The sequence below is a fragment of the Gambusia affinis genome, linkage group LG18, assembly GCF_019740435.1.
Source record: "Gambusia affinis linkage group LG18, SWU_Gaff_1.0, whole genome shotgun sequence".
Lineage (NCBI taxonomy): Eukaryota > Metazoa > Chordata > Actinopteri > Cyprinodontiformes > Poeciliidae > Gambusia > Gambusia affinis.
This window is the reverse complement of record NC_057885.1, coordinates 1,955,672-1,978,997: the sequence shown is the minus strand read 5'-3', so window position 1 is coordinate 1,978,997 and position 23,326 is coordinate 1,955,672. Positions and strand designations below refer to the sequence as shown.

General features: G+C 39.9%; 2 protein-coding genes across 6 annotated transcripts in view; both read left to right on the top strand.

Moving 5' to 3' along the window:
- frem1a (Fras1 related extracellular matrix 1a) overlaps positions 1-6,713 on the top strand; it is a 54,108-nt gene extending 47,395 nt beyond the window's left edge. For all 5 annotated transcript variants that reach the window (XM_044097306.1, XM_044097303.1, XM_044097307.1 and 2 more), the window contains 8 exons: positions 674-746; positions 1,098-1,247; positions 1,324-1,532; positions 1,630-1,677; positions 1,761-1,946; positions 4,486-4,586; positions 4,745-4,830; positions 5,514-6,713. In XM_044097306.1, coding sequence (XP_043953241.1) covers positions 674-746; positions 1,098-1,247; positions 1,324-1,532; positions 1,630-1,677; positions 1,761-1,946; positions 4,486-4,586; positions 4,745-4,830; positions 5,514-5,722 — 1,062 coding nt within the window. In that variant the 3' untranslated portion in view covers positions 5,723-6,713. The remainder of the gene's footprint in view (positions 1-673; positions 747-1,097; positions 1,248-1,323; positions 1,533-1,629; positions 1,678-1,760; positions 1,947-4,485; positions 4,587-4,744; positions 4,831-5,513) is intronic.
- LOC122820129 (leucine-rich repeat-containing protein 72) lies at positions 6,293-23,326 on the top strand. The gene is made up of 5 exons (XM_044097309.1): positions 6,293-6,375; positions 14,444-14,674; positions 16,936-17,118; positions 17,202-17,279; positions 23,018-23,326. Exons 2-5 carry the CDS (start codon positions 14,511-14,513, stop codon positions 23,202-23,204), a joined length of 612 nt encoding a protein of 203 aa, XP_043953244.1. The 5' UTR covers positions 6,293-6,375; positions 14,444-14,510; the 3' UTR covers positions 23,205-23,326.

The window sequence follows — 23,326 nt, the reverse complement described above, 5'->3', positions numbered from 1 at the left end:
TTTTTTGTAATAAATCACATTTTTTATTTAACCCCTTTTTTCTCTGGACATTTTTATGTTACTGCCCCTGGACCCCTAGACCTTGGGGGGGCGTAACAATAGCAATTTTTGCACTTTATTAACAAGCACTTTATTTACGACTGCACTAATCATAGATTTGTACATCAATAACAGCCAGCCTTCATGGGTCCCTGTGGGCTCTCCTTCATCGCCTTCCAAGGCCTCAGCTCCCTCTTCGCCTATGTTCAAGACTTGAACTCCCTCGTTGCCTATGTCCAAGGCCTTAGCTCCCACGTCAGCGACCACCGAGGTTCCTGCATCACTTTTGACGGCTGGACATCGTACTCCTTCGTCTCCTTTGTTGCCAGGACTTCAGATTTTCTCGTCTCCTTCATTGTCAGAACATCAGACTCTTGTTTTCTTTCAACACCTTAACATCAGACTCTCTTTATTATGAACTCTAGTTTTGTTTTTGTTTTGTTTCTGCCCCTCCTTCCAAGGTTCCCTCTGCCATCCTGGGTCAGTTGTTTTTGGTTTTGTTTTGTGGACCACAGTTATGCAGAGTACATAGCATAGAAATAGATTGGCCCTTACCACCCTTGGAACTGGTTATTGAAACTGAATCACCAGTTTGAACATGGCTGTAATAGTGAAGTTGTTGTTTCTTTTCCAGGTGATTGAAGGGACTGCAAATGCTGGGAAAGATTTTCGTACAAATCCTTCCTCCCTGATCCAGTTTGATCCAGGTAGTTTTCAAGGAGCTTACATTTTACTTTTAAAATACAAAAGAGGTATTTATCAATTCCAGTTTGTACTTGAGTCAAAGTACTCAATGTACTCACTTTTGTTGCCATGGTTTAGACATTAATGGTTGTTTATAGAGTTATTTTGAGGGAAGAATAAATTTGCACTGTTATATAAGCTACACACAGACTACTTTTTGTTGTGGTAAGTGTGATTTTTGTCAGTGTTGTCCCATGAAAAGATATACTTAAATATCTGCAGAACTGTGAGGGGTGTACTCACGTTTGTAATGCACTGTATATCAGTATATTATCAGTTTAAATTCTCAATATTTTTTTTTTATGTTTCTATAGGAGTGGCAAAGCGAAGTTGGCAAACTGAGATAGTTGAAGACCATATTGAGGAGGCTGATGAAAGGTTTGAGGTGTTGCTAGTTTCTCCTGAAGCCACAGTAATTGGTAGAATCAGCAAGGCTGAACTCACAATCAGAGACTCAGGAAATGGTAAAAGATGTTATGCATTTTACTAACCAACATTTTTTCTTGTAAAAAATCTGACTTGCCTTGTAAATTCTGACAGGACAATGCTGGCCAAATCAGGATCAACAAGCTCCTCTTCTAGGAGGAAAAGAGATTCGATCAGATGCATATCCCCAGCATGGATCCATTCGTCTGGAGAAACTTCCTCTTGCTACACAATCTGTCATATGGAGCAGAGGAGACAGCATCTCATCACCACGAGAACATCTCCCTAAGAAGACACTCAGAGTTGTGAGCAATCTCAAATCTGTAAGCCTTTTGAGTTTATCTCATCCTCAACCCTATATGACCAGTTTCTGTATGAACAGGTTAATCTGAAAACAGATCTGTGTTTTATTTGTTTTAGATTGCACCTTCATCGATATTCCACAATGAGACAGATGTGATTTACACAGTAAGTAGCTGTAGCAGCTGATTCCAGTTTCGTATCACTGAAGGCTAAAGACAGATCTCATATCATTGTTTATTGTATTTCAGTATCATGGAATTATGCAAATGCTAGTACATGATGATACGTCCCCATCTAGAAAGAGCAGGAAGGCAAACGTCCGGGTGGTTAGCAGGGAACCACAGCACCAAGTACCTGGACTTCTTACTGAAGCAAAGTCCAACACTCCAAAAGATGAACTGAAAGCACAAATGAAAGGGCGAGCAGGAGGACATGTGAGTTGGTTTCATGTGTTTTATTGTGAGTAAAGAGAACCCTTCTTTCTTTTGTTCATTCTGTCATGTTGATCCACTCAGCATTGTATTTTGCAGCCTTTTTTACAAAGTCCTCATTTGACAGGGCAGACACTATGATTTTCTGTGGAACTTAATAAAGGTTACATTACAGACTTTATGCTAGCGTTTCTCAACGGGGGCGATACCGCACCCGGGAGGCGTTCAGATTACACACAGAATAGATTACCATCTCTTAATGTTTTGTCTGCTTTTACCTCACCTATTGTTATATATATTGCCTCACTTATTTTTAAAGGATTCAAAGCACATGGGTTCTGGAATCTAAGAATAGATTTAATTAATTTCTTTTATTGTCCTTTCTTTTTTCTTCATCAGATTCAATTCCTTTCATTTTCTTATTTACTCGGTTTACTGTTTGCCAGTCTTCTGTTTTTGCATTTCTTTTACAACAATCACTACTCGTACTACAATTATCTGAATTTTCTAATTCTTCCATCGCACTTCCTTGTTTAAAGTAATCTACAATTAACTCCAAATTACACCTCTGTCACTTTAACTTTTACCAACAAAAGCTTCAAAACACCTGGTGGTGTTTAAGTAAAATTGACCTGCATGTTTTAATTTCAGCAAAACCCTGTTAATCAGCCATCAATTACAATTGTGTGTGCTGAATTAGGGAAATGCCTAAAACTTGCAGGGCAGTGTGCCTTGAGGACCAGTGTTGAAAAACACTGGATTATACATTGGCCTTTCAATCATTAGAAATAGACCACAAAACAACATTGATTCAATGACATCTTTTCAACATTAGTTCATTGGCTACAATTAATAAATGATTGTTTGATGGTTTATCCACCATCAATTGTCAAACTTGCCAATAATTCAACCTTTGTGATCATAATTCAACATTGAATTAACATCATTTGCAAACAAGCCAACAGTGAAGTGGCTGTGTGGTTGGGACATCCCTCTCATGAAAATAGGGGCGGTGGACTGCTTCACTTCTTGTAGTAAGTTGCAGATGTTTTTGTGTTAGTATATCACACGCAAACAGTCAGTAATAATTTTTATGGACAAGTAAGAAAATGTACAGAAAGGAACCACAACCTACTGTCCTCAACAGTGCTTAATTTAAAATATGATTAACCCCCACTCAATAACAAAATGCTCAGAAGAGGAGAAGAAGAGGGGGAGTGGTGTGACAAAGCAGCACACATTCATTCAACATCAATCAGACGATCAGACATTGGCATTTCATTTATTAGATTTCAACCACAAAACATAGATTCAACAACATCTTTTAAACATTGGTTACTTGGCTAGAATTGGATGATTGTTTGGTTGATCCACCATCATTTGTCGACCTCAACCAAAAATCAACCATTCTGACTATAAGTCAGTGTTGAATTACCATTGCATTGTATCTGGGCTTTAGAAACCATCAACAATGTTGTGACCCACCTGGCTATGTTTTTGACTACTTTATTAGCACAAAAGGAAAAGCTAATTTAAATTGGTTACCCATATTTCTAAGTGTGGTCTGCCAATTTTCAGTTTGGTTGAGGTCAGAAGCATTCCAGAAACTTAGTGTTGAACTTGGATTATTGTTAAATTAGAACACCCAAATGTGCCAAACTGTCAATATCAAATGAGGGAAAATTGGTCAGAATGTTAAGAAAAACCAGAGTTGCCACCAAGACACAACCCTAGGTGGAAGACCAGGAGTCAGATGTCTCAGAAGTTGACTTTTCTACTGGACCAATCGGCGAACAGAAGGAGCAGTTGTAAACAATGATGTTGACTTTTTGTGCTGTTTTCAAAAGGTAGTTTTCCTGTAGTTTTAGCAATGTTAGCAGAGGATGTAAACAAAGTTGTTCAGTCCTGTTGGTCACACTTCCAAATTAACAATAACAGCCGCATTGTTTGGATTAGCATTTGGAGGATGGTTGCTTACAGCGCAGGCAATTTCCAGTAAGCTTCAAAGCATCAAACTGGTGCATTACACGAGACATGGGCAAATGTTAGCAATTGGGTAAAACTTGAAACCTCAATAGAGTCTAGCCTCCAGAAAGCAGTCCTGGGGGCCTGAGAGCCCAGACCCCCTGGACAGAACAAAGTGTATGACAAGTGTATTACTTGATAATACTAGTTGATAATACTAGTAGGGTTCTATCTATATATTTGTGACTGTGAACCTCCATCCATTTTCTGTTCATCCTTGTCCCTAATGGGGTCGGGAGGGTTGCTGGTGCCTATCTCCAGCTACGTTCCGGGCGAGAGGCAGGGTACACTCTGGACAGGTCGCCAGTCTGTCGCAGGGCACTCAGCCTCACTTTTATTATACAATAACGATTTTTGTTATCTTGTGACCCATTTGGAGGAAACTGTTGCCAAGGTCCATAGTTGTATTTCAGTCATGATTTCCAAGAGAACAAAACAGGCATAGAACAAGTTTGGTTTGCCTGAAAACTTAATGGATGTTTCTATCTCCACATTCCTACCCATCCTTGGTGCTCAGATGTGTCCTCAGGGCTGGACTTTTCAAGGAGGACGTTGTTACATCGTCAGCACTAAGCCCAAGCTCACATGGACTGCAGCTAACAGGGCCTGCAGAGAAAGGTATTATTAAACATTCTGTTATCACAGGGTTTATGGGTTTAACTGGATAATGTGTGGTGGTGGGATCCATGAAAAATACAAACTCATTCATTGTTGTTTGTAATCTGTCATTTGAAACTTTAATAGTGTTGATATTGTTTACTTGTTTTTGAAATCAGGTTCATGGGAAATCTTGCAAGTGTTCTGTCTAAATCTGACATGGACTGGTTGTGGGACTTCAGTGGAAGAAAGCCTTTCTGGATAGGTCAGTGCTCTGCAGTGAAGGTGTTTGAGATGATATATATGTAATAAATATCTTGTAATAATATTACAAGATGATGTAGTAGTATTATTACATCACCTTGACGTAATAATAGTATATTTACTGTTAGAATATACCTGAACACGAATGTTTCATTTTAAATATTGCATTGCATACACATTCATAAGGTTCAGATTGTTCATAAGACATGATTTTAAAATTTTCTACACTTAATCTTAAAAGTGTGGTGCGCATATGTATTTAGCCACCTCCACTCTAATATCCCTAAACAAAATCCATCTATAAACCTACCAAGAGAAGGTGTTCTTAGGCCCATCAAGTAGGAGATTCTGTTGACAAAATATTAAACTAAAGTGGAAAAAAGATTAACATTATGTGTGATTTAGGTGTAAAGGGAATAAAAACCAGTTGGTACAAACAGCTGCTTTCAAGGAATGTGGGAAATTTCAGTATCAAAGAGCCACACAGGATTTTTGGCAAACTTGCAGGTTTGTCGCTCCCTAGCTCCCAAGGGTTGGTGCAAATGAACCCTTAAAATATGTTTAAAAAGCCATATTCACTTTCAGCGTGACTGAACTGATACTTTTTGTGTGTTTTATGGTAAGCTGCATAGCACTTTGACCAATTCTTATTTTTAAATAAAAAGGTCTATTCTATCATTTAAGGTCTGAACAGCAGGGAGAGTGAAGAATGGTGGGAGTGGGCGGGCGGTGAGCCTGTCAGCTATACTAACTGGAGGAAGAACCCCTCTCGCTCCAAAATGAAGAGAAACAGGAAGTGTGTGCTGGTGTGGAGAAACTCCAAGTGGCAAATTAGAGACTGCAAGAGGAGCAGAGCTCATCGCTTCGTGTGCTCAGTTAAACCTTGGGGATGACACGGCGCAGCGAGATAAGCTGCTATTGATGCTCAGGACATAACCTGTCACCGAGGACCACTGGGGTCTTCTTTATGGCCTAATTTTGTGATTTTATGATTTATTGTAGCTCTAAAGTAACTTTAGAACACTGTGCTTTATTTAACCAATTAAAGTATTCAGTATTTAACGACTTTTGGTTTTCTGATGGTGTGAAAACCGTTGGAAATTTTTTCACACATACTGCAACAGAACATTTCATCTCTGAACATTTTTTCTTTTTCTTTTGTTATGTATATATTATTGACTTCATCCGAGTTTAATTATGTTTCCACATTTATGAACTGTAATTTAATGGTCAAATTCTTTACTTTTGTTTCATTAAAATGGCCAAGTGAAAATAACTCAAATTGTACTTTGACTGTGCATATGAGCAGAATTTGGAGAATTCCCTTTTTAAAGTCTGTTTAATTGATTCTCAGTTGCTGTCCAAGCCCAGGCTGCATTATTTAGATCAGGGCAGTGGGTTTGAACCACACGGGTAAGCAGTAATGTGATTATCTCCATCATGTGATCTCCCAGCAGAGCATGAAAGAAACCATGTTATGCAGGCTGGGAGCCGTTCTCAGGCTTTCTCAGGCACTGAACAGATCCAGCATGTCATTCTCTGCTCGGTGAGTCCACACAAAATATGTATCCACAGTGTACTAAATTTAAAGCATTAGGTAACTGAAATAGTTTTTTGTGCCATAAATAAGACAAAAAAATCAGGTTAATACATACTTTTAGATGGTATTTTGTGCTAACTGATATTAGAATATTAACAATGGTACATCTACATCTAATCCTATAATGTCTTGACTATGCCTGGACATCCTTAATGATCTGAATGTAAAGTAAATATTGTGAAGTCAAAGCTGCAAATGGATTTTCTAGTTTTTATGCTTTTTTTCTTTGAGATACTTAAACTTGGTTTTGATTGAATATAAAAATAAATGCATATGAGCTTCTGGATGGTGATTGATTCTTCTGTTCTTAGATTTTAGAGTTATCAATATATTGGCTTCTGTTTCTCCACCTGCTTTTTAACACGTGACCACATGTACTTAGAGGAAGTTATGATCTGAGGAGATTCTTGACCACAGGTTTTATTTTCTTATCTTTGATTAACTTTATTATCACTTCTACATTGTTCCATTGTCTTTCATCGTGCTGACAAATACACAGATCACCAGGTTATTCCTGGATAGTTTTGCTGTACTGATAAACCGGTGCCTGATTTCCTTACTTTTGGGATATCAGCCAATACTTGCATGTGAGACGGATCTTCTCAGCTGGTTTGATGGACCTGCCCATCAGGTCACGCCTACACGTGCATGAATAACAAAAGCCACCTCACAGTTGCTAGAAGCAACTTTGTTGCCAAGCTGACTTTACACACAAAAAAACTGGTATTGGCCAACATCGGAATCAGCAGGTCAGGCTTTATAATGACCTTTTATACGTTTTTTGCAATTCCATGATTGTGGAGATTCAAAACCCACAACTAAAATGCATGACTCTAAGTTTATTGCAAATATCCTGCAAAAATGGTCAAAAACACTGGCTTTAACTGCCTGCTAGCTTAACTGGGGGTGGCATTGTTTCATACTTCTACTACACTGCAACCTTGTATTTGTTATCTGATCAATATAAATAGTAACAAAAATAAAGCTATTTATGTTCTGAAAGTCTGTACACATCGGCTGCTGGCATTTTTCCCAGCATCTTTTATCAGTCCCTCACTCAGAGCTCCATCACCATGTCTTCCACCATCACACCACATTGACAAACGAAGAACAACAAAGGAACTATGTGAAGCTGCTCTTACTGGACTTCAGCTCATCTTTTAACACCATTAATCGGAGCAGACTGGTGAGGGACCTGGGGGATCCGGGTCTCTCCCCCACAACATCTGCTGTTGTGGGGATCCCCCCCACAGCAACTGCTTTTGGATCTCGTGAACTTTCTGACAGACTGCTCCCAGAGGGTGAGAGTAGGAACCCACCTGTCCTCAGCCATGAGCCCTCCACAAGGCTTTGTGCTTAGACCCCTAGTTTACACGTTCTACTCCCATGACTACAGCCCCACCCAAACAAACAATACCATCATAAATGCCACTGTGGTGGGGCTCATCTCTGGTGGAGATGAGACTGTGTACAGAGTGGAGGTGGAATGACTATCTGGTGCACCAACAACAACCTCCATTTGAACACCTTCAAGTCGAAGAAACTGATTGTTGACATTAGGGGGTATAAACCAGACATTCAGCCCAGAGTTATAAATGGGGAGAGGGTGGAGATGGTACCAAATTTCAGTTTTCTGGACAGCTGTATGTTTACATCTTACATCATCTAGCCCAGTGCATGGCTGTGTTTGTATTGATAAAGTTTATGTATGTGTTCCTCAGTGGTGCATTGGTGCGCGGCCAGCTGTAGAGCTCGCCTCGTAGTCATGGAGTATGCTGTATTTATTTTTTATTTTTTGCAGCGCTACAATCTTCAGACTGTGCCATATCAAATGCTTCGTCTATCCAGTAGTTGCTGTGATGCAATCAAGAAAATGTGTTCCTTAAAGCTCTGGCAACTAGACAAAGTAGCCTCTGTGGAGCTTACAAAATTAACAGTCAAGAAATGGAAAGGCTTGTTCTCTAAAATCCCATAAGTTGAATCTCCGCGTATATTTCTCTGTATCCAGCAGTGGCATGCGCAGTGTAGCAGATTTAGCTCCTAATGCAGGGCCAGTCCAAGTTTGCATGAGTCCTTGAGCACAATTTGATTTAGGGTCCCATTTTTCTGCTAAGAACATCAGCACCACTAACAGCATTTCAACATTGATTTAATGGAATATGGGAGAGGAGCTCTAGCTTAATTGTCCAACATTAAAAGCAAGGTTTTAGGTAATTGTAAATTGCTGAGATAACAAATATATATTCACAAATATATTTGTGATCACAGACAAATATATTTGTGAACAAACAGACCTCTGTCTGTTAGCAACATCAAACTGTTGCTAACTCAAGATTGTTCTTTACACTTTTTACAAAGTAAATTTATCAGCTCCTTAAAATTTTTAATTGAAATGTTAAATAATTTAAATCTTTTAATCTATCCCTCCTGAAATCATTCAATCTAATTTAACAACATTGTTATTCTGACTAGAGAAATGTTAAAATTCAATATCAGTGGTCTGTGTTAAAATGTTAGAAATTATGAGGCCCCTGAAGATCTGAGGGCCTTAAGAAGCTGCCTAGGGCATTTATTTAGTTCTGTTCTAAATGTGTTTTTAGATCCACTGGCGAATTACCTAATTGGGATTTAACAGATGTGAAAAGAAATTATATTTATTTTAACTTTATTTTTTGGTTTGTTTTTCTTAAGACTGTGTTTTAGCATTGCTAAGGTAACATAATAACCCAGTAATATTTTTACTGGGTTAACACTCATGTGGGCAATGACAGTGAGACCTGGAGGGGCGTGGTTGGGAGGAACGGCCCCCCCGATCTGAACTCGAGTGGTGTTCTGTTGTTGGACTTCTGTGCTCATCATGGATTGTCCATAACAAACACCATGTTCAAGCATAAGGGTGTCCATATGTGCACTTGGCACCAGGACACCCTAGACCGCAGTTTGACTTTGTCATCGTTTCATCGGATTTGCGGCTATATGTCTTGGACACTCGGGTGAAGAGAGGTGCGGAGCTGTCCACTGACCACTACCTGGTGGTGAGTTGGCTCCGCTGGTGGGGGAGGATGCCGGTCAGACCTGGCAGGCCCAAACATGCTGTGAGGGTCTGCTGGGAATGTCTGGTGGAATCCCCTGTGAGACGGAGCTTTAACTCCCATCTCCGGCAGAACTTTGAACACGTCCCGGGGAAGGTGGGGGACATGGAGTCTGAGTGGACCGTGTTCCGTGCCTCCATTGCCGAGGTGGCTCATCTGAGCTGTGGCCGCAAGGTTGTCGGTGCCTGTTGTGGCGGAAACCCTCGAACCCGTTGGTGGACACCTTCGGTGAGGGATGCTGTCAGGCTAAAGAAGGAGTCCTATCGGGCCTTTTTGGGCTGTGGGACTCCGGAAGTAGCCGATGGGTACCGGCGGGTGAAGTGGGATGCGGCTCAGGTGGTTGCTGAGGCAAAAACTCGGGGGTAGGAGGAGTTTGGAGAGGCCATGGAGAAAGACTTCCGTACGGCTTTGAGGCAATTCTGGTCCACCATCCGGCGTCTCACGGGGGGAAGCAGTACAACACCAACACTGTTTATAGTGGGGATGATGTGCTGTTGACCTCAACTCGGGATGTTGTGGGCCGATGGGCAGAATACTTTGAAGACCTCCTCAATCCCACCGACATGCCTTCTATTGTGGAAGCTGAGCCCGGGGACTCTGGGTTGGGCTTTCCATTCTCTGGGGTCGAGGTCGCCAAGGTGGTCAAAAAGCTCCTTGGTGGCAGGGCCCTGGGGGTGGATGAGATCCGCCCAGAGTTCCTTAAGGCTCTGGATGTTGTGGGGTTGTGTTGGCTAACGCAACTCTTCAATATCGCATGGACATCGGGGGCAGTTCTCCTGGATTGGCAGACTGGGGTGGTGGTCCCCCTGTTCAAAAAGGGGGACCGGAAGGTGTGCTCCAATTACAGGGGGGACACACTTTTAAGCCTCCCTGACAAGGTCTCTTCGGGGGTTCTGGAGAGGAGGGTCCGTCGGATTGTCGAACCTCGGATTCAGGAAGAGCAGTGTGGTTTTCGTCCTGGTCGTGGAACATTGGACCAGCTCTACACCCTCAGCAGGGTCCTGGAGGGTGCATGGGAGTTCGCCCAACCAGTCTACATGTGTTTTGTGGACTTGGAGAAGGCATTCGACTGTGTCCCTCGGGGAGCCCTGCGGGGGGGTTCTCCGGGAGTATGGGATACCGGGCCCTTTGATACGAGCTGTCAGGTCCCTATATGACCGGTGTCAGAGTCTGGTCCGCATTGCCGGTAGTAAGTCGGGCTCGTTTCCGGTGAGAGTTGGACTCCGCCAGGGCTACCCTTTGTCACCGATTCTGTTCATTACTTTTATGGAGAGAATTTCTAGGCACAGCCAAGGTGTTGAGGGGATCCGTTCTGGTGGCCTTAGGATCAAATCTCTGCTTTTTGCAGATGATGTGGTCCTTTTGGCTTCACCGGGACAAGATCTGCAGCTCTCGCTGGAGCGGTTTGCAGCCGATTGTGAAGTGGCTGGGATGGCGACCAGTGCCTCCAAATCCGAGGCCATGGTCTTGAACCGGAAAAGGGTAGAGTGCCTTCTCCGGGTCAGGGGGGGTGTCCTGCCCCAAGTGGAGGAGTTCAAGTATCTCGGGATCTTGTTCATGAATGACGGAAGAAGGGAGCGTGAAATCGACAGGCGGATTGGTCATGAGCTTTGGGTCATGACCGAAAGAACGAGATCGCGGATGCAAGTGGCCAAAATGGGTTTTCTCTGTAGGGTGGCTGGGCTCTCCCTTAGAGATGGGGTGAGAAGCTCAGTCATCCGGGAGGGACTCAGAGTAGAGCCGCTGCTCCTTCACGTCGGGAGGAGTGAGTTGAGGTGGCTCGGGCATCTGGTCAGGATGCGTCCTGGACGCCTCCCTGGTGAGGTGTTCCGGGCACGTTCCACTGGGAAGACCCAGGACACGCTGGAGGGACTATGTCTCTCATCTGGCCTGGGAACGCCTTGGGATTCCTCCGGAGGAGCTGGAAGAAGTGGCTGGGGAGAGGGAAGTCTGGGCCTCTCTTCTGAAGCTGCTACCCCTGCGACCCGACCCCGGATAAGCGGAAGAAGATGGATGGATGGATGGAATGATGTGTTTTAGCATTGCTAAGGTAACATAATTACCCAGTAATATTTTTACATTTCCTGTCAATTTACATTTTTTAATACAACAAACACGGTGTACCTTGCGCCCCAACCAGTGACCTTAGCAAGTTTTCAGGGGGATACTAAGAAGCCCAAACAAACTGTGGTGGTATATGTTTGAACTGTGTGCTATATGTATGTTCTGGTGCACTATTATTGTAATTTTTTATGTATTTATCTGCAATATTGTTCTTTCTATCTGCAAAGCAAATTGCCACTAGGGAACAATAACGTTGATCTAATCTAATCTAGAATGTAGGCTTCACTTGTTAATTCCAGCGCCTCAGCTTCCGCTTTTATTTAAGCGTCTGATATGCCAATCAACTTTGATCTGCAAGATGCCTTTCCTTTCCGTTACTCTACCAAAGCACTTTCCGCAGTCTTCATGATGATAATTATCTAAAATAACAGAGTTTTTTTTTTTTTTTTGGTATTAATCTTTTTACTGCTTCAGAATACATATGTATATAACCTCCTCTAACTCTTCCACACACTCTCAAAACAAAACAAACCATAAATAAAACAAAGTAAAACAAAACAACCAGGTCATCTCATATCAAGTCAATAAAAGTTTCACAGAATATTAACTATCTTTGATGGCAGTAGAAACAACCACAGTAAACAGAAGTAGTCACTCGTCCATATTTTTCAGCAGTTCATTAAAGGAATTTACTTGGTTCAGTATTGCAGGAGAGAAAACAGTTCCAGGATTTTTCAAGTCTTCTATGTCATTATATACTGTAGTTTGGCCAGCATTTGTTCATATGATGCTATTTCCAACATTAATTCCAACCAGCTTTTAACATTCTGAACAGTTTAAGATTTCCATAGTCTAAGGATTATTCTGGCAGCCATGACAGTCCCCACCTGCACCACGGTGCTTTGATGTTTTGATATATTAGGCATCACTCTTTGGTCCCCCAAAAAGCATAGTCTTGGTGACATGGGTAGACAGCATTACAACACATTTGAAAGTGGATAGACATCCACTTTCAAATGTGTTGTAATACTGTTTTCCAGAATTGAGATATGCATTTACATTCCCAGATCGCATGTATAAAGGTTCCCGATTCCGTTTTGCATTTCCAGCATAGGTTGTTGGTGAGTAGACCTATTCTATGAAAGCTGGATGGGGTGAAGTAAAATCTATGTACTATCTTATAGTGCGTAAATTTTCCTCTAGATTCTTTAGTATATTTCCCATTGTATGACAGTATTCTCAACCATTCATCATCACCACGGGAGGAAATCCAATTTTATTATTGGGAGGGACGTTAAACAGGGACAATTTTTAAAAGCAATTTTGGAGGGGTTAGCAAAGTTACAGTGAAATGTAACGTAAAATGTGGTTTAAAAAGTTTGAAATGTGTTCAAGCTGCAAGACCAAAAATAACCAGTAAGTGGTAATGCTCAAACGTGTGTTTTTCTCAACAAGCAAACTACTGAGACCCATAAAAGTCTAACTAAAATTTAAATGTTTAGGTATGAGTTTGGTTCAGTGGCACGGATATAATCTCTGCTTCAGCTATATAAAAATTTAAGCCTAATAAAAACAAGTCTTAATGAGTAACTCCACTTGATCAAATTCCCCATAAATATTGATTTATTGTAGTGGCTCTCAATATAAGTTATGTGTTATTTAAATTATAAGTTGCTTTTTGTTTAAATCATTTTTTAGTTTTGCCATGTCCTGGATTTTTGAGCATTAGGTTTAACTTGTGATACTTCCCAAATCTTTGTTATTCCTACCAACTTATCGATTCTCAAAGACCAGAGTTTTTATAGAAAATATCCAGATTATGTATGTGTGTGTGTTGTTTTAGAGACTCTATCTTGAAGATGTTAAGAAATAAAAGCATACATTTCTGTTTTTCTCTATCTCTCTGGCCTCGGCTCCCACACAGTGAGCTGTCAGCTAATTGTAGTACTTAGTCCCTCCCTTTTCAAACTCTTCTCTTTAACATAAGAGGTAAAGGGAATACTCTTATATAATTGAGATATTTGGTACTTTCAACAAAAAAGTTTGACTATCAAAGCAATGTAGACAGTTTTACTGGTATTGATTTATCATGATTCAGCCAAACTAATAAAATAATGAACTGCAGTCTGATTTTTGCTGTTAATGTGTTTTTTCCTATTGAGCAGTGAAAGTAAGTGCTGAGAACCACAGCTACCTCTTCACTTCAGTGGCTCTGACGTTTACAGCACTGATGTTGCTCCTGTAAACTTTGGACTGAACCAATGTTCTAACAATGGCAGAGGTGGATCTACAAATTAACAATGAGGAATGCAGCTGTTTTAAATGTGACATCCCACATATTTTATGCATCTCCTTCCATACTAATTTCCATCCATCCATCCATTTTCTGTTCACCCTTGTCCCTAATGGGGTCAGGAGGGTTGCTGGTGGCTCTCCAGCTACGTTCCGGGCGAGAGGCGGGGTCACCCTGGACAGGTTGCCAGTCTGTCGCACGGCAACACTGCGACAATGTGTTGCAGTGTTGCAACACACAGTGTGTGTGTGAATGGACACACAACCATTCACACACACACACACACACACACACACACACACACACTCACACCTAGGGAGAATTTAGAGAGGCCAATTAATCTGACATACTACTAATTTAGAATGTGCTAATACCGGATTTGTGGGAAGAAGTTGTCTATTATCCATTTTACCATTGGAAAGGATATCTATTGGTCTGAAAGGGTTACAGTAACAGATTTGATAAAATACCAAAACACATATCAATAAAATACAGTGTATGTTTGCATGTCATTCCTGTGCTCATTGATGAATGTTAACCATTCCATGTTCTGTTTCTTGTTGAGGCTGGTCATGGAGTGATCTTTCCAGAGGGAAGAAGCAGCAGAAGTTACACAGTGGAGTTCTTTTGTCATGGAGCTACAGACCACAGCTGAGCACAAGCAGGTCAACCAAGCCTTGGGTTTCCACTGGCTTTCTTTTGCCTATCAAGGCCTGACAGAGATCCCATATGACAGCATACTGATGCAGACAGACACGCTCGAGGTGCTGGACCTGAGTTACAATATCTTGGATGAGTATCCTTTTTCTGTTGATTTGTTCTCTGGTAGGACTTCTTCAGGGTGGAAGTGGAGTTAGCATTCCATGTCTTCACTGATGTAGCTGCCCAGGAAACTGAAATTTTGCACCATCTCCACCCTCTGCCTATTTATAACGATGGGCTGAATGTCCTGATTATTCCTCATTGTTACGACTGGTTGCAACAAAAAACTGGGGGGACACGGAAACAGGCAGTGTTTTAAGCCTATAAAAGGCATTTATTTAAAAGAATCAAAAATAGTCTAGACATCGGCATCAGATGGTAGCTCGGATGGGGCGATCATGCCTGGTCCCTCCACACCAGGAAGTCCGGACCCCAACCTGGTCTGGACTGGATGGCTGTCTGCGGCGTGCTTGCTTGCTTCAACCAGGGGAAGCGGGAGGTGGCTCAATGGAATGGAACGGCGCTCCTTAAGTACCAACCAGGTGGCCGCATAATGGAAGCGCCTCCCACTTAGAGGACCTTAATTGATAGGTTAATTGACAGTCACATAACACACATGCATACCGGACCGCACAGCAGGGCCGTCACACTCATAAAGTCGATGATCAGTTCCTTCGACTTGAAGGTGTTCAAAGAGAAATTGTTGTTGGTGCACCAGAAAGACAATCATTCCACCTCCACTGTGTATGCGGTTTCATCTCCTCCAGATATCGGCCCCACCACTGTGGTATCATCAGCAAACTTTATGATGGTATTGTTCGGGGGAGCAGGTTCTCAGTGCTAAGGACAGGTGTTGTTGCTGCTGAATTCATCCTCAATCTTGTAGTTCGCCTTGGCGCAGCTATACAGGTCCCTGTGTCTGGACCTGTGTTACATCCCTGTGGCTGAAAACGGAATCTGTTATTTCTCTGTGTCTGCGCTGTTCCTCTTCCTCAACAGTTCCTTGACCTCCATGGATGGACAAATATAAGGATATAAGGATGGATGGATGAATAGATTCCTGTTCTGGCAGATCAAATCAATTAAATAGCCATTTTTGGTCTGCATGTGAACCTTGGATGATACCATTACCTTGGTAAGAGTCTATATTTGTGATTGACCACTACGATTGATGATTTTATGTTCTGCCAGCAGTTCATCACTTAGTGAACGATACTCATTTCTGGAAATTTACAGCAGAATTTTAGCAGTAACATTATATTATGAAATACGGTAGAATATTATTAAATTTGATGTCTTCTTCTGTTGTCACAACCAAGATTGCTGACTGGCAGTACACTACCGTAAAATAATTGTACAATACAGTATTTTTCCTAGGCAAGACATTTTACTTGTATTTGCATCTTAGTGAATCAGCATTTAAAGTCAATATTAAATGGAAAGAACAAAAGACTTTCTATAATAAATCTTTTAGGGAATGGATCAAAATTTACAGCGTAAAATCAAAAGTGTTAGATTTCTAGTCTTGGTGTTGTATATTAAAAATACAGTGTTAATTGAACTCTTCAGTCTAATTCAAAGATAAGAGTGTTAGTTTCCCTACATAGTTGGTGTTATTCAACTCTGTAGTTGGAGGTTTTGGTCAGCTATTGAAGCCAACATTTTTAAAGGCCACGTCAATATTCGTGGCCTTCGAAGGACCCCTCTTTCGTAGACAGGACCATTTCTCAAGCCCTTGAAAGAAAAAGCTTGAAAGTATGCAGACACTGAATTTGGACACAACTGTTGTAGTAGTCTGGAGCACTCTCATTTTCAACAATTTTTTCATCTCTTCTTTGTTTGCTGCATATTATTTGTGGTTTTTTTCTTTGCATCTCCTCTTTGTTGTATTTGTTTTTCACATTTTTGCTGCGTGTTTGCACGTGTCAGCCACTGTAGTATTTATGTTAACAGAAAACTACTTCAAAAAGTAATTCCAGGATTTAAAATGTAAATTTTCAGTACAATACTGGCAGCTCCGGACGCATTTACAGCTACTGTAAATGCACAGTACTGTAATTTATTCTGACTGAAGATTACCGTTATAGCAAGTACAGTTATAGATACTGTGAAAGAATAGTAAAATGCTGGCAGCTACAGATGGCAGTATTTTAACGTTCTTTCACAGTATCAACACTGTACTCACTTTAATTGTAATCTACTGTCAGAATAAATTACTGTACAGCTACTGTTCATTTGTAGAAGAATATGGCATCTGTAGCTGCCAGTATTTTACTGTAAATTTACAGAATTATTTCTTAGATTGTAAGTGATTAACTTCTTTTCAGTGTTTTCTCCTTAACTCAATTTTTACTGGAATCCGGCTCTATTGGGGCGGCTGGAGAAGCTTAGCACTCTGATTCTAGACTGCAACAACTACACATCTCATGTCAAGTTCCCCTACATGCCAAGCATCACCGCTATGTGCATCAACAAGAACAAGATCAATAATCTACCTGTGTTTGTGGAGGAAATTCGGCGAAAGTTCCCCAACATCAAGTTAGCCATCTTTTCATGGTGTGCAGGCAGGTGAGGTGGAGCATCTTCTGTTCTCTGATGATTGTGTTCCCTTCCAACTCCAGGGTCCTCAGTATGATGAACAACGAGGCTGCACCTAGCTACTTCAATGGAGGAAGTCTGTCCCAATATATAGACTACCGGTGGGTTTTCCTTTTTTGTTCAGATTGTGGGCTTTTGATAAATAACACATGCTTTAAATATCATGTTCAATAAACAATCTGCAAGAGAAGATCTATAACTGACACCAAATGTTTAGCTACACCATAGAAAAACAACCTTTTCCCTTACTGGCTACATGACAACATAACTGTGCTACTTAACATTTCGAAAATTAACTTAATGAGACGCGTCAATTAAAAAAAAACTTCATTTGAGTTTTCTTTACTTTTGTAGCACCAAAAGGTATTGGTGCTAAGATGAGGTGGTTTTTGGCCATATCAAAATTGGTTTATTTTGCAAAACTGCAATGGAAACAATTTTTCGCATCACGAGTCACATGATCCACAAACCAGATGCCACTGGCAAAAACCACAAACAACAGGAAGTAGTTGGAGGATAGTGAAGTAGCATGTTTTTTAAAGATTTATCATGAAAACAAACCTATTCATGTGTGATTCTAATGCTATTTCTTATTTAATATTAACACTGTAATTGCAAAATAGTTTTTTCAACGTCAGCAGAATACTAACAAAGTTTTGCACACATTTGTAATCAAAGCACAGCTGGTGTTCAACTTTTCATTTTTCAGGGATTAGTTTGTTAGGGCTTTCTATGTATGAAAACTGTTGATATCTTTTATAAATAGTGTTTTGTGGTCAATGTTATTTCACTATTATTTTATCAACATGGGTTGCCAGTTTGGATAACCTGACTTCCTATTAAGCTATAAGAATGAAGGACACGCATTCTTATAACAAAATGCCTCAGACCTGCAGCCCATAGGCGGTTGTAGAGGCTGGTGGAAGTGGCTGTTTGGCTCACTTATATATTAAATGACAAAATATATTGGCCTATATATTGTTTAATTCTTTTTAAATTGTTTTCTAGGCTGCAATTTATTCACACAAGGAATAATAACATTAGGGAGGCAACAAAAACGTAAATACCATGATGCTTTTAACTTAATTACTGTATTTTATAAATGCATGAATAAGGGAGAGCTGTATGGACATATTAAACCTGGGGATTGGAGGGGGCACTTATGACATATTCGCACACACCTCAGAAAGTATGCAGTTGCGCCCCTGGTTGTACCTGTACCTTTTACCACACTTAACAGATGTGTCAGTCTGCAGCAGCTCTAACCCTGATATCAGAATAATCCCTCCTTCCTGTCCCAGTTGAAAAGGTGAGCAACACTGTTTACAGTAACAAGCTAGTTAGCATCATTCCAGGGAGTCTGTCAATTTTTCCTGTCTCACTGCTCTTTTTACAATTACACAGTAAAACAATATATTTATTAGTGACAGTCTTTATAAAAACAGCCTCTTGTAGGTCCAAATAGTCCTGACTTAGCTTGCATTTAAATTACAGATATCTGTTGCCACGTCCCTCCTGACCCGTCCCCTCCTACGTGAAATTAAAGCTGCAATATGCAACTTTTATGAACAAAAAGTACACATTTGTCAAGTCTGTCAATGAATTGAAAGATTATCTGAGAATAATTTAATTTCTCTGCCTTCTCCCAGTGCTCTCTAGAGACAACCTATCAGAGGCAGGAGGCGGTTTTAGCGCTGTAAATCACAATCTTTAGCCATCAGTAGTAGGTCAGGGAGGAGATGGAGGAGATTCATGTTTTCACAGATTATCTGCCTCATAACAAACTGTCATGACAGGAAACCAAGACAGTTGCATGCACCTAAAATTGTGCCACTTTGTATGGGTCAAATAGACTCAAAAAAATTAACAACAGGGGGCCCAGTTAAATTTTTTGTCATGGGGCCCAAGTTTCCTGGCAGCGACCCTGATCGTCAAAAGCGTGACTATAACTCAGCCTCCAATCCCTGACATCACTGCTGTACCACCGACAGAGAGAAAAGGAGATATAAGCTAGGCAGCTGGGCTGATACAATTTACAATCAGTCTACAGTTAACTCAAACTTTGTGAATAATGTCAGAGTTGCTACCTGTAACTAGTCCTGCTCCTTCGATGAGATGGAAGTTTTGATGGGTCTGAATCGTTGCTAACAAGAAGGTCTAGTAGTTCATCTCCAAGGCGAGGAACAAAATATGTGTCCAGTTTGTGGCCATCATTTTCATTCCTTGGAGCTCCACTCATGTTAACTTAGTCCGTAGAAATGCTCTAGCTAGTTTTCCATCTCACTGAAAAAAATAACTCTTTGGATTAACATGAAAAGAATCATGGAAAAGATTTCTACCAGATTACTTTGCTTTATTTCAGCACTATGTAATTCTGTTACTCCAATTTAAAGCAAATGGCTCAACTTAATTTATTAAAGTTTATTCAACTCATTTACTATTGTTGGACCCAATGTGATTAAAAGAGCCAGCCCAACTAATTTGCAATGTTTTGGACCAAATCATTGACTTTACTTGATTAAAATGAATGCAAATTTAGTTGAAACCAACTTATTTTACAGTGGTACCTTCACACTACTTAATTAAGTTGATCCAACTCAGGAAAATTAATTTAGCTTAACAAACATGTTTCATGCTGAAAGAAAGCTATTTAATTGTGTGGAAATCCTTTCCATGATTTAATTACGTTATTTCAAAGACATTTTTTTAAGTGCAAAAAATATTAAGTGTTTTACGACAGGACTGGGTGAAAGGGTAGAAAGAAAACTCAACAATTAGAAAAGGTACAACAGAACTGTACTTTCAAAATTGTTATCCATTTACTTTTACATGTACACTGCACGCACTTTACTACAAAAGGTATTAACTCTTGCCATATGACAACCCATTTGAACATGCATTTAAGCTAGTTTAAATTAATAGTTTGAACAAAACTTTTAAAGTCAGTGTTTAATTAGTAACAAGAAACTTCAAAATAGTCCAGCCTACCACACACTGTAAAATAAGGCACTGTAGAATTTACAGGGTTGCCAGCCAGTTACTGTAATTTTTACGATAAAGAAATTACACTGTAAGGCTACTTGACAGTAGCTTTACTGTAATTCTATTACAGTTTGACTGGGCTTTTATTACAGTTTTTCCTGTAATTGCTGTTACTGTAATTTGATTAGTGTTACTGTAATTTCTTTAAAATAGCATAGTAATTATATAACATGGTTACTGTGATTTCATCACATTTTTATCATAATAAAATTACAGTTGTCCTGTAGTAGAATTACAAAAAGTTGTCATTTTACAGTATTTCATGAAACTGCATAGTTTGATAGCTTTTAAAAGATTAAATGTGAACTTGCAACTTAATTTACCAAACTCTCAAAAAAATGTTGTTTTAATTTAAAAAAATATAGAAGTATATTTTAAAATCACTTGATTTTATTGTCAATTTAAATCTGACAAACTGAAGCAAAACAAAATATAGTATTTTGCAACAGCAATATTTGCTTGTTACACAGAAGTCAAGTGTTGCAACCAAAGTGAAAAACACTCAGACCTAAAAACATAGCTGATACATTTACAATCATGATAACATGACCTTGAATACAATTAATTGATTGTTTAGTAAAGATTATTTGTCATGAGGCCCAAGTTTCCCCTGACCGTCAAAGGCAGTCAGGGGCGATTTAGTTTGGGTACTAAAACAAAAGTACCTAAATATAAAAGTTTCCAAACTGCATTTATGTCAGTTAAAGACAGACAGGATGAAAAGGAAAGATTTAGTGGACAGACCTTCTTTCATTGTCGCTGTCCTCCGGTCTGTCTATTAGAAATGGACAGGACAGATACAGAGACAGACAGAGAAAATAACAGAAAAGGAGCGATGGAGAACTGATTGTGTGTAAATGTGTAATTTTACCATTTTAAACGTTCCACTGGTTCATGAAGGAGGAAAATGGAGACACAGGTTCACTGTTGTCCTAGTGTTTTGCATAAGTTGTCCTGTTGGTTTTGATGTCACTTTTCCGTTTGCAGCTTTTGTTTAAAAAACAGTTTAAAATTACCCTTTTGTTTTTAAGTACATATTCCATTTTTAGATTAGGTGCCTGTAAACTACCAAATATGTTTTGTAAAGGCATTACTGAAATAGTTCTCATAGTCCTCACCTATGAAAAAATACTCTAGGTGGCAAAAGGAGCTGCTGGACCCGCTTCAGCCCTTGATGCTGTTTCCTGAAAAATAACAATGTTCAGTGATATTAGTTTTAATTTTAACTTAATACTCAGGTACACAGAGACATTTCCACAGACAGATACCTTCCTCTGTCTCCATCGATATATTATGTTTGCAGACAGAGAGACACCTTCTGTACCTTCTGTAGACCTAAGGTTGGCAGATACAGTGAGATAGTAATATCTCACTATGTCTTCCATCCATCAGTCTATGGACAGAAGGATGAAAGTTACAGTGAGACACAGACAATTAAAATTGTTTGAAGGCACAGAATCAGTCCAGTACCAATCCACATTTTCAGGGGAGAAAGACTCACCTGGTATGAATAACATTTTTAGCTATTGGAGTAACGCTTAAGATAATTTAATTTAGTCAAAGAATGTCTTGAATATGTGTGTGTATACCATCTTAATTTGGATTGCAGTTTTCTGGCCAATCACCGATCTTTAAAAAGCCAGACCTAGCGATTTTGATTTTGGCCGATACCAATTTGTTTCTGTCTGAAATGTTGCTAACTGTAGCAAGAAAGTCACTGAGTTAGCTACAGTGGAGTGAATAATTTTTAATTGCAAACATGCTGACATGACCTGGTGGACCAGTCTTTTCAGTCAAACTTTTCACTGTAGAGCAGAAGAGGACAGAGGCTGATTTTTAAACTTTTGCTGAGGTAGATAATATCGGTGGATAAGATTGGCTTCACATGTAAGCATCGGCCATTCACCAAAGTTAAGGAAATTGGTGCAGGTAAATCAGCCAATAAATGTATCCTATTTGCATATAGAATAAAATGTACACATTACTCTCAGAGATGCAATAAGTTTAGCAATGATCTAATAATCTGACTGTTGATTACATCCAGTTCACATCTCACAGCTCACAGCTCACTGGCTTATTATTAACCCAATTTCAATTAGGGCCCTGTGGAGGCTTGGGCCAGCCCTGTATTTCAGCTACTGTTTCATGCAGGACACAGCTTTGAGAAGTCCTGCTGCATTCCTAAATACACTAACAAACTCTGAACTAAAACGTTGAACAAGTTTAGTTTTCATTTTCCATTTGTTCTCTTCCTCTTTTGCTCTTTATGTTCCAGGGGTCCTCACTCCTCTTTTGTTCTTTGCTATTCCCACCCTTTCAACCAATCAGAACTTTAAAATTATTAATCATTTATTTAAACATCCAACCATTGAGAGATAAAATCTATTTTGGTTGCCATTTAATTCCCCTTAGGGATCAATAATGTATTTTTGAATTTGAATTGTTTCACATATGGAGTTTTCTCTCAGTACATTTCTAACTAACTATCTTAGCAAAGCAAATGAAGAGCCCTCTGCTGGACAGATTACTCTAGCAAAGCTCAAATCAGAAATAACTGTCAGAAATCTCCTACTTGGGGCCTAACTTTTCAGAAAATGGTCAAATATTATATAAATTATAAATTCAAATATTATAAATTTCAGCAGGATTCAACACCTACCCTGAAGTCCTGACTTCTCTTTCAATGTAATTTTATACCATTTCCCATCTTCCCTCATTATAAAAGATGCATTGGCAGCTAAACATCTTGTTCATGTTGACTGGATTGTTATTGTACCTGTGGTGTTTTCCCCCTCAGACTTTACGTAATCAGTCAGATCCCGGGCCTGGAAATTCTGGACGATACAGAGGTTCTGGAGAAGGAGAGAGTTCAAGCCAGGAAAACCTACAGGCTGCAGCAGAGCAATCTCAGCAGCAGGAAGAAGAAGGATGAGTCATCCAGGAAACACACACATGCAGAGGAAGGTCAATTCATCAGACAATAACTTCAACCCTTTCACAATGTTATGATAATGAATTCATTTTTGTTAACATTGATTATGCCAACATTTATAACCATGTCCCATGACCCTGCACCATAATATTAAAGGTAGCAATCATCTCCAAA